The 12,234-nt window shown below is 43.8% G+C and overlaps 1 protein-coding gene across 1 annotated transcript in view; it reads right to left on the bottom strand.

Moving 5' to 3' along the window:
• LOC120061856 (ecto-NOX disulfide-thiol exchanger 2-like) overlaps positions 1-8,484 on the bottom strand; it is a gene marked incomplete at its 5' end in the record, with an annotated part of 62,526 nt that extends 54,042 nt beyond the window's left edge. The window contains 2 exons of the mRNA XM_039011639.1: positions 1,762-1,968; positions 8,326-8,484. Of these exons, the coding sequence (XP_038867567.1) occupies positions 1,762-1,968; positions 8,326-8,484 (366 nt within the window). The remainder of the gene's footprint in view (positions 1-1,761; positions 1,969-8,325) is intronic.
• Positions 8,485-12,234: the final 3,750 nt, after the last annotated feature.

Below are 12,234 nucleotides of genomic sequence, written 5' to 3'. Positions count from 1 at the left end.
AGTCTAATAGCTTTAGAAAAGAGAGAGATGTAAGATGTGGCTGGAGTCTAATAGCTTTAGAAAAGAGATAGATTTAAGATGTGGCTGGAGTCTAGTAGCTTTAGAAAAGAGATAGATTTAAGATGTGGCTGGAGTCTAGTAGCTTTAGAAAAGAGAGAGATGTAAGATGTGGCTGGAGTCTAGTAGCTTTAGAAAAGAGAGAGATGTAAGATGTGGCTGGAGTCTAGTAGCTTTAGAAAAGAGAGAGATGTAAGATGTGGCTGGAGTCTAGTAGCTTTAGAAAAGAGAGAGATGTAAGATGTGGCTGGAGTCTAGTAGCTTTAGAAAAGAGAGAGATGTAAGATGTGGCTGGAGTCTAGTAGCTTTAGAAAAGAGAGAGATGTAAGATGTGGCTGGAGTCTAGTAGCTTTAGAAAAGAGAGAGATGTAAGATGTGGCTGGAGTCTAATAGCTTTAGAAAAGAGAGAGATTTAAGATGTGGCTGGAGTCTAGTAGCTTTAGAAAAGAGAGAGATGTAAGATGTGGCTGGAGTCTAGTAGCTTTAGAAAAGAGAGAGATGTAAGATGTGGCTGGAGTCTAGTAGCTTTAGAAAAGAGAGAGATGTAAGATGTGGCTGGAGTCTAGTAGCTTTAGAAAAGAGAGAGATGTAAGATGTGGCTGGAGTCTAGTAGCTTTAGAAAAGAGAGAGATGTAAGATGTGGCTGGAGTCTAGTAGCTTTAGAAAAGAGAGAGATTTAAGATGTGGCTGGAGTCTAGTAGCTTTAGAAAAGAGAGAGATTTAAGATGTGGCTGGAGTCTAGTAGCTTTAGAAAAGAGAGAGATGTAAGATGTGGCATGAGTCTAGTAGCTTTAGAAAAGAGAGAGATGTAAGATGTGGCTGGAGTCTAGTAGCTTTAGAAAAGAGAGAGATGTAAGATGTGGCTGGAGTCTAGTAGCTTTAGAAAAGAGAGAGATGTAAGATGTGGCTGGAGTCTAGTAGCTTTAGAAAAGAGAGAGATGTAAGATGTGGCTGGAGTCTAGTAGCTTTAGAAAAGAGAGATTTAAGATGTGGCTGGAGTCTAGTAGCTTTAGAAAAGAGAGAGATTTAAGATGTGGCTGGAGTCTAATAGCTTTAGAAAAGAGAGAGATTTAAGATGTGGCTGGAGTCTAGTAGCTTTAGAAAAGAGAGAGATTTAAGATGTGGCTGGAGTCTAGTAGCTTTAGAAAAGAGAGAGATTTAAGATGTGGCTGGAGTCTAGTAGCTTTAGAAAAGAGAGAGATTTAAGATGTGGCTGGAGTCTAGTAGCTTTAGAAAAGAGAGAGATGTAAGATGTGGCTGGAGTCTAGTAGCTTTAGAAAAGAGAGAGATTTAAGATGTGGCTGGAGTCTAGTAGCTTTAGAAAAGAGAGAGATGTAAGATGTGGCTGGAGTCTAGTAGCTGGAAAAAGGAGATTAGACAACAAAACACCCTCTGGTGTCACATGACTAATGGGACTGGTACTGGTGATGAATTTCCTCCATTCAGAACTCTATTTATTTAACTACACCTCTGCTATTGTCACCTCAATAGTAAGGGTATCGAAGACATGTATTCCACTACACCTCTAGTTGTCTTCTCATTGACCTGCATAGTGATGGTCTGACTCAGGAGAGGGGACATTTATTCCACAACACACCGAGTCGTTTTCTCATTGACCAGCATAGTTAAGGTCTCTGACTGGAAACGGGTTGTATTTATTTCACAACACAGCATGATGTTTAATAGGAAACATCGGAAGCGTACCACATAAGAAGAGGGCTCTGTCTACAGTGAACTCTTCAGCGAATCGGATGTGGCAGAAGTTCTTCTTGCTCTTGCGGATGGCGATGATGTCACCACACTGGCCAAACACCTCCACAATGAGTGCCTCGGTGGCATTCTCTGGCAGACCGCCCACAAACACCGTTTTACAACCTGGAGGGCGCTCCCTCATGGCCGGAGAGGGAAGGTCTGTAGATGAGGAGAGAGAGAGTCATCAAAACAGAGAACTAACTGTAAACTTGGAAACAAAGAATGATAATAAAGTATTCATTTGACCTGAGTGTTTTAAACAATTTTTATATTTCACCTTTATTTAACCAGGTAGGCCAGTTGAGAACAAGTTCTCATTTACAACTGCGACCTGGCCAAGATAAAGCAAAGCAGTGCGACAAACACAACACAGAGTTACACATGGGATAAACAAACGTACAGTCAATAACACAATAGGAAAATCTGTATACATTTGTGTGCAAATGAAGTAAGGAGGTATGGCAATAAATTGGCCAATAGTGGCAGAGTAATTACAATTGAGCAATTTACACTGGAGTGATATATGTGCAGATGAGGATGTGCAAGTAGAAATACTGGTGTGCAAAAGAGCAGAAAAACTAAAACAAATATGGGGATGAGGTAGGTAGTTGGTTGGATGGGCTATTTACAGATGGGCTGTGTACAGCAGCAGCAATCGGTAAGCTGCTCTGACAGCTGACTCTCAAAAGAAATCCCGCTATGCCCCCCAACGAACCATCAAACAGGCAAAGCATCAATACAGCACCAATAAGATCAAATGCTACTACAACGGCTCTGACGCTTGTCAAATGTGGCAGGGCTTGCAAACTATCACAGATTACAAAGGGAAACCAAGTCACACACTGCCAGACGAGCTAAATGCCTTCAATGCTCACAACCATGCGTGAGAGCACCAGCTGTTCCGGACGACTGTGTGATCACGCTCTCCATAGCAGATGTGAGTAAGACCTTTAAACAAGTTAATATTCACAAGGCTGCAGGGCCAGATGTATTACCAGGATACATACTCAGGGCATGCACTGACCAGCTGGCAAGTGTCTTCACTGACATTTTCAACCTCTCCCTGACCCAGTCTGTAATACCTACATGTTTCAAGCAGACCACCGAGGTAACCTGTCTAAATGATTATCGCCATGTATCACTCACATCTGTAGCCATGAAATGCTTTGAAAGGCTGGCCATTGCTCACATCAACACCATCATCCCAGACACCCTGGACCACCAAAACAGATCCACAGATGATACAATCTCTATTGCACTCCACACTGCCCTTTCCCACATGGACAAAAGGAACACCTACGTGAGAATGCTATTCATTGACTACAGGTCAGAGTTCAACGCCATAGTGCCCCCGAAGCTCATCACTAAGCTAAGGTCCCTGGGACTTAACCTCTCCCTCTGCAACTGGATCCTGGACTTCCTGACAGACCGCCCCCAGGTGGTGAGAGTAGGCAACAACACATCTGCCACACTGACCCTCAACATGGGGGCCCCTCAGGGGTGCATGCTTAGTCCCCTCCTGTACTCCCTGTTCACCCACGACTGTGTGGCCGCACACAACTCCACACGATGGTGGTAGGCATGATCACCGGCAGCAATGAAACAGCCTTTACGGAGGTGTGGTGCCAGGACAATAACCTCTTACTCAACATCAGTAAGACAAAGGAGCTGATCGTGGACTACAGGAAACGGAGGGCCGAGCACACCCCCAATTTACATCGATGGGGCTATAGTGGAGCGGGTCGAGAGCTTCAAGTTCCTCGATGTCCACATCATTATCATGTTCCAAACACACCAACACAGTTGTGATGAGGGCATAACAATGCCTCTGAAAATATGTGGCATGGGCCCTCAGATCCTCAAAAAATTATACAGCTGCACCATCGAGAGCATCTTGACAGGCTGCATCATCGCTTGGTATGGTAACTGCTTGGCATCCGACCGCAAGGCTCAACAGAGGGTAGTGCGTACTGCCCAGTACATCCATGGGGCCGAGCTTCCTGACATTCTGAAACTCTATACCAGGCGATTTTTGTCTTTGACAGAAATTTGTCAAAGACTCCAGCCACAGACTGTTCTCTCTGCTACCGCACGGCAAGTGATACCAACACACCAAGTTTGGAACCAACAGGACCCTGAACAGCTTCTACACCAAAGTCATAAGACTTCAAAACAAGACTACTAAATAGCAAATCAAATTGCTACCTGCATTGCTCCTTTTTGGGATTCTACCCACACATACTTACATCCCAAAACACACACTAAATACGCCAACACACACTAAATACGACAACAGACAAATGCATACTGACGCCGCACACACACTGCTGCTAGTCACGATACCCCTACCTATACAGTTGAAGTCAGAAGTTTACATACACCTTAACCAAATACATTTAAACTCAGTTTTTCACAATTCCTGACATTTAATCAGAGTAAAAATTCCCTGTCTTAGGTCAGTTAGGATCACCACTTAATTTTAAGAATGTGAAATGTCACAATAATATTAGAGAGAATGATTTATTTCAGCTTTTATTTCTTTCATCACATTCCCAGTGGGTCAGAAGTTTACATACACTCAATTAGTATTTGGTAGCATTGCCTTTAAATTGTTTAACTTGGGTCAAACGTTTGGGTAGCCTTCCACAAGCATCTCACAATAAGTTGGGTGAATTTTGGCCCATTCTTCCTGACAGAGCTGCTGTAACTGAGTCAGGTTTGTAGGCCTCCTTGCTCGCACAAGCTTTTTCAGTTCTGCCCACAAAATTTCTATAGGATTGAGGTCAGGGCTTTGTGATGACCACTCCAATACCTTGACTTTGTTGTCCTTAAGCCATTTTGCCACAACTTTGGAAGTATGCTTGGGGTCATTGTCCATTTGGAAGACACAATTGCGACCAAGCACCTGACTGATGTCTTGAGATGTTGCTTCAATATATCCACATAATTTTCCTACCGCATGATGCCATCTATTTTGTGAAGTGCACCAGTCCCTCCTACAGCAAAGCACCCCCACACCATGATGCTGCTACCCCCGTGCTTCACGTTGGGATGGTGTTCTTCGGCTTGCAAGCATCCCCCTTTATCCTCCAAACATAACGATGGTAATTATGGCCAAACAGTTCTATTTTTGTTTCATCAGACCAGAGGACATTTTTTCAAAAAGTACGATCTTTGTCCCTATGTGCAGTTGCAAACCGTAGTCTGGCTTTTTTATGGCGGTTTTGGAGCAGTGGTTTCTACCTTGCTGAGCGGCCTTTCAGGTTATGTCGATATAGGACTCGTTTTACTGTGGATATAGATACTTTTGTACCTCTTTCCTCCAGCATCTTCATAAGGTCCTTTGCTGTTGTTCTGGGATTGATTTGCACTTTTCGCACCAAAGTACATTCATCTCTAGGAAACAGAACGCGTCTCCTTCCTGAGCGGTATGACGGCTGCGTGGTCCCATAGTGTTTATACTTGCGTACTATTGTTTGTACAGATGAAAGTGGCACCTTCAGGCATTTGGAAATTGCTCCCAAGGATGAAACAGACTTGTGGAGGTCTACAATTATTTTTCTGAGGTTTTGGCAGATTTCTTTTGATTTTCCCATGATGTGAAGCAAAGCCACTGAGTTTGAAGGTAGACATTGAAATACATCCACAGGTACACCTCCAATTGACTCAAATTATGTCAATTAGCCTATCAGAAGCTTCTAAAGCCATGACATCATTTTCTGGGATTTCCCAAGCTGTTTAAAGGCACCGTCAACTTAGTGTATGTAAACTTCTGACCCACTGGAATTGTGATACAGTGAATTATAAGTGAAATAATCTGTCTGTAAACAATTGTTGGAAAAATTACTTGTGTCATGCACAAATTAGATGTCCTAACCGACTTGCCAAAACCATAGTTCAACAAGAAATTTGTGGAGTGGTTGAAACACAGGTTTTAATGACTCCAACCTAAGTGTATGTAAACTTCCGAATTCAACTGTATATGAAATTAAACTGTTCCACGAAAATGAGCATATGAAAACCGTAACTGGCACACAGATCGGTATAAATGGTAAAATAAATTGGCATTCCACATGAGAAAGGTTGCCAACTCCTCATGTAGCCTATTACTGGCAACTTCAGGAGAGTAATGGCAAAAGGAGAATGGTGGGGTCAGGCTAAGGTCTTTTTCTTCCTCTAGATCTCTGGCTCCCTCTTGAGTTATTTGTGTCTTATTTCATCAAACAGTAAGCTTAAAGCATCAGACAAGCTCAATGCATATCGTTGATTTTATTAAAACACAGGGTGTGTCTATATATATACGACTTTCGGTCGACAAAGATTTATTTTATTCGGAGACAGCCCTAGTCTGTCTCTACAAGGTGTGTGTGTACCCATGAGACGTTCTTCTTGGCTGGAGAGTTTAAATGCTGTCAGATTGAAATATGGAGTCGATATGGCCCTCCAGAGCTTACATGGGTCAGTTCAGTCAATTGGAAAACCTTGAAATCTTTTAATTCGTCTGCATTTTAGATCAGACCGCTGGAGTCTAGCAGCATTTACAATGCATGAGGGGAGAAGATAATGCTTATGGTTGCATAAATTAACTGTGAGGAGATAGATGAACCTTGAGGTGGTCTCAGTCATTGTCAGCACTCAAGTAATAGAGAAGGTACACGGTAAGAAAAGGGACATAAACTTAGCAAAAAAAGAAACGTTCTCTCACTGTCAACTGCGTTTATTTTCAGCAAACTTAACATGTGCAAATATTTGTATGAACATAACAAGATTCAACGGTTGAGACATAAACTGATCAAGTTCCACAGACACCGTGACTAACATAAATGGATTAATGTGTCCCTGAACAAAGGGGGGTCAAAATCAAAAGTAACAGTCAGTATCTGATGTGGCCACCAGCTGCATTAAGTACTGCAGTGCATCTCCTCCTCGTGGATTGCACCAGATTTGCCAGTTCTTGCTGTGAGATGTTACCCCAGTCTTCCACCAAGGCACCTGCAAGTTCCCGGACATTTCTGGGGGGAATGGCTCTAGCCCTCACCCTTCCGATCCAATAGGTCCCAGACGTGCTCAAAGGGATTGAGATTCGGGCTCTTCGCTGGCCATGGCAGAACGCTGACATTCCTGTCTTGCATGAAATCACGCACAGAATGACCAGTATGGCTGGTGGCATTGTCATGCTGGAGGGTCATGTCAGGATGAGCCTGCAGGAAGGGTACCACATGAGGGAGGAGGTTGTCTTCCCAATAACGCACAGCATTGAGATTGCCTGCAATGACAACTAGCTCAGTCCGATGATGCTGTGACACACCACCCCAGACCATGACGGACCCTCCACCTCCAAATCGATCCCCTCCAGAGTACAGGCCTCGGTGTAACGCTCATTCCTTCGACGATAATCGCAAATCTGACCATCACCCCGGTGAGACAAAACCGCAACTTGTCAGTGAAGAGCACTTTTTGCCAGACCTGTCTGGTCCAGCGATGGTGGGTTTGTGCCCATAGGCGATGTTGTTTCCGGTGATGTCTGGTGAGGACCTGCCTTACAACAGGCCTACAAGCCATCAGTCCAGCCTCTCTCAGCCTATTGTGGACAGTCTGAGCACTGATGGAGGGAATGTGCGTTCCTGGTGTAACTCGTGCAGTTGTTGTTGCCATCCTGTACCTGTCCCGCAGGTGTGATGTTCAGATGTACCGATCCTGTGCAGGTGTTGTTAAACGTGGTCTGCCACTGCGAGGACGATCAGCTGTCCATCCTGTCTCCCTGTAGCGCTGTCTTAGGCGTCTCACAGTACGGACATTGCAATTTATTGCCCTGGCCACATCTGTAGTCCTCATGCCTCCTTGCAGCTTGCCTAAGGCTCGTTCACGCAGATGAGCAGGGACCCTGGGCATCTTTCTTTTGGTGTTTTTTAGAGTCAGTAGAAAGGCCTCTTCAGTGTCCTAAGTTTTCATAACTACGACCTTAATTGCCAACCATCTGTAAGCTGTTAGTGTCTTAACGACCGTTCCACAGGTGCATGTTCATTAATTGTTTATGGTTCATTGAACAAGCATGGGAAACAGTGTTTAAACCCTTTACATTGAAGATCTGTGAAGTTATTTGGATTTTTACGAATTATCTTTGAAAGACAGGGTCCTGAAAAAGGGACATTTCTTTTTTTGCTGAGTTTAGTAAGCATATTATGTCTTAATTAAAGGGGAAGTTCAGTAATTTACAACTTAATGTCAGATGGTTTCTCACCCTGAAAGTAGTCTATGGACCAGGAGAAACTGAAATCCATGGTTCGGTTTTCTTTAAACAGCCACTACAAACTTCAGCTAATTTTAGCCGCCACTGGCTAAAAACCCATGAGAGTGATAGGGGCAACTGTGCAATTTGTAAAGTTAATTATTTGGTTTGATGTTATCTAAAGGGGATTTGGCCATAATAAAATAAACATTGCTTGTTTGTCCCAATCACTTCCATAGATTTGTAGCGGGTTGCGGCTAAAGTTAAATAGAGAGAAATAGACTTACGTGGGTTTGGGGGGAAGAGGGTGCAGCTTTGGCAGTGGATGATCTCCTTGACGATGGGCAGATCTTGGGGAAGGGGGGGCGGGGGTACGTAACCAAGGCCAGGCATCATGGGGTTCATGGGAGCGATGCCCGTCATCATGCCAAGGCCCGAGTCGAAATCTGAAGGAGATGCACACACACATGAAAATGTCAATGTGGGATGAACTAATACCTGTGGAAATGTGTGTTTTTCTATGTGTGTTATTCCATTCTCATGTTTCATTTGACATTATGCATTTCCCCTTGAGCACTTTGTGGAGGTTCTGTCAACAATGGTGAAACACAAACAGTTTATAAATAACTGAATCCATGCTCTCATGAATAAAAGAACATTCAGACATCCTGCATATTTAAAGTGGCACTACGGCTACATGGGATTCTACTGACTCTCTTCTCTGTTGCTGATTGGCTGACCTTTAATGTTCTGTCTGGAGAGAGAGAGAGATGGATCGAAGAACCAGCCTTCCTTCACAGGTAGGGGACTATTGATTTAGACTGCAGCTGGATACACTTTGCACGCACAGACACACTAGCTATGTATCTGCAGAGGGTTTTAGAAATGAGTGTGTGTGTGTGTGTGTGTGTGTGTGTGTGTGTGTGTGTGTGTGTGTGTGTGTGTGTGTGTGTGTGTGTGTGTGTGTGTGTGTGTGTGTGTGTGTGTGTGTGTGTGTGTGTGTGTGTGTGTGTGTCATGGACCACAATGTGAGGCCTGACTGTGACAAAACTGAAAGAGTATAACAAAGTACCACTTTTTAACCTCTATGTAAATTATGTTTAAATCCCACTTTGTGAGACAAGGAAGCTTTTCAATAATTTCAGCTTTCTGTGTGTGAGCGAGGAAGCTATAAATGAGGATGAAGGATGAGGAAGAGAGGGGGGTCACACGCCAGACGTGTAGCTGGACCAATCAGAGGAGAAGACAGTAACCGGACGTCTAGGTCTGCTTAATCCCTCTCTGTGGCCGTTATTGATGACCTCACATCTTGTATTCATGCCCCGGTAATGACTTCCCCAGACCAGCGAGGGCGGAGGAGAGGTGAAGTGATGGCAGGAGTAGAAATAGAGGAGGGAGGGAGCGGTGCAGCGGACTCTGTGTCTGCTGAATACCAAGGCCAGTCTCAGTGGCAGCTCTGGTCTCCGGGCTGGCTGAGAGGCCCACAGAGGAGCTCTCTGGTGGGTCTCAGAGAGGAGTGGAAGTGGTCATTTTCTGAATGAGGGAGTGAGGCCCACAGGTGTGAGCTGATTCATAACTGCCCCTTAGTACCCTGACACTGAGGAAATGGAAACAGTGCTGAAGAAAACACTCCTAGCTGGCACACTCATACACCCATTCTGAGCACAGAGAAGATTGGTTTGATCAAGACAAAGCTGTTTCCATTTCGCTGCTGCCTTTTCCTTATTCCTTCCAGTGTGTGTGTGTGTGTGTGTGTGTGTGTGTGTGTGTGTGTGTGTGTGTGTGTGTGTGTGTGTGTGTGTGTGTGTGTGTGTGTGTGTGTGTGTGTGTGTGTGTGTGTGTGTGTGTGTGTGTGCGTGTGTGTGTGTGCGCGTGTCCAATTCCATTGAGAGCCAGAGGACAGAGGCATGCAGTAGAGCTGTTCTTCTCAGGGATATTCAGCTACAGTAGCTCCAGCAGGATTCTCTGTACAGACAGAACAATGGAGACTCAACCCCCGAATTCAAGTTTCACATCTTTCAACATCTTCGGTTGAAAACACCCACACACTAACAAAAACACTATCTTCAGTGTGAAACAGGCCTCTTTCAGTCAGAGGTAAAACTCTGTAGAGACACAGAGAGCAGGGATCTCCTCTAGAACAGAAACATCAGTAGAGAACTTTATTCTCTCCACCCACACAAGGTCTCTCTCGCCATCTCTCTTCCCTCTCCCTCCATCTTTATGTCTCTTCATCTCTCCTCTTCTCTCTCTTTTTCACGTAAGCATGCACACACGCTCGCCAACACACACATGCCACAGTCCTGTCCCTCCATGTTAAACAATCAGCTTCCAAGAGGTTTGTTAAGGTCATTACATTTCATGCTGCCTGTCAATCAAAAGTCCAGCCAGAAAAGAAAATGTGACATTTGACTAGAGATACCTCCTGGCCATCCAACACATCACATTAGTCCTCCCTTTATCCTCCTCCTCTCCCCCCTTCCTCCCCCTATTTTTCAGGGTAAACCACCCCTCCAGCAGTGGGTGCTGGGTGGAGGGAGGAAGGGTGACACAGGGAGCTGCAATGAGGCATGCTGGGTAAAATTTTCTGATGAGGCGAGCAGGTCGGAACACCTAGAACACGAACAGAGGCAGTCTCCAGTCTCAATGTGCTGCCAGACATCTTCTCTACTTAACATACTGTATCTCTTTAAATCACTATCAGAGATGCTCTTTCAATCTCCTCCACACTTTTAAAACAGATCTCCCTCTCTCTTCATCTCTGCCAAAGATCTCCCTCTCTCTAGTCCTCTCCAGCCTGAATGCACAGCACACTTCTGTATCTCTATCAGAAAACTCGCCTACTTCTCTCAGCCTATAAATGTGCAGCTACAGATCTCACTATCGATATCTCTATCAGTCCTCGTTCTGCCAACAGCACTGGCTGTACACCTGGGAACCACTACAGCTCCTTAACACTAAGTCAGCAATTACAGAGACACAGAGGGCCAAGAGTAAAATACAATTGGAAGAAAACCTTATTTTTCTTAAGTATTTATTCAAGTAAATAAATGTTCAAGCCAGGAACACAAGAAGCTCCTTATATCCACTGCTTCTACTAGTATAATATGAATATTATCAGATACAAACCTATGAGACCAAAACATTTGCTTGCTACTTCCACTGTCTGCTGCTTCTATTAGTCAGTATATTGTATAAATAGTTAAAAAGAGGATGACAGTAAGACTATATACACCCAGTGTGTGTGTGTGTGTGTGTGTGTGTGTGTTAGAAGGGGGCAGTGATTGTTGAGGATATAAAAGATAGAACTGTATGAATCCCCAGGGAACCTTCCCTAGAGCTTGTTTATGTATTCAGAGGGGTGTGTTTGTCAGGCTAAATCAATTCAGAGAAGAGTGTGTGGGTGTGTATGAGTGTGTGTGTGTGTGTGTGTGTGTGTGTGTGTGTGTGTTGCAGACTAAATGCTTCCCTGTGGGTGTTTAACCTGTCTGGCTCTGGCGTTCCGCTAGCAGAACTCCTCCCACATTCCACTGAAAAGGTAGAGCGCGAAATTCAAAAGATATTTTTTAGAAATATTTAACTTTCACACATTAACAAGTCCACTACAGAAAATGAAAGATACACATCTTGTGAATCCAGTCAACATGTCCGATTTTTAAAATGTTTTACAGCGAAAACACCACATATATTTATGTTAGCTCACCACCAAATACAAAAAAGGACAGACATTTTTCACAGCACAGGTAGCATGCACAAAGCCAACCTAACTAACCAAGAACCAACCAAACTAACCAAGAAACAACTTCATCAGATGACAGTCTTATAACATGTTATACAATAAATCTATGTTTTGTTCGAAAAATGTGCATATTTGAGGTATAAATCAGTTTTACATTGCAGCTACCATCACAGCTACCATCACAGCTACCGTCACAAATAGGACCGAAGCAGCCAGAGTAATTACAGACACCAACGTCAAATACCTAAATACTCATCATAAAACATTTCTGAAAAATCGATGGTGTACAGCAAATTAAAGACAAACATCTTGTGAATCCAGCCAATATTTCCGATTTTTTAAGTGTTTTACAGCGAAAACACAATATAGCATTATATTAGCTTACTACAATAGCCTACCACACTACCGCATTCATTCATCAAGGCACGTTAGCGATAGCAATAGGCACGTTAGCGAT

Source organism: Salvelinus namaycush, chromosome 17 (assembly GCF_016432855.1).
Source record: "Salvelinus namaycush isolate Seneca chromosome 17, SaNama_1.0, whole genome shotgun sequence".
In the NCBI taxonomy this organism is placed as follows: domain Eukaryota; kingdom Metazoa; phylum Chordata; class Actinopteri; order Salmoniformes; family Salmonidae; genus Salvelinus; species Salvelinus namaycush.
The sequence above is the reverse complement of the archived record's forward strand: the minus strand, read 5'-3'. Positions and strand labels throughout refer to the sequence as shown.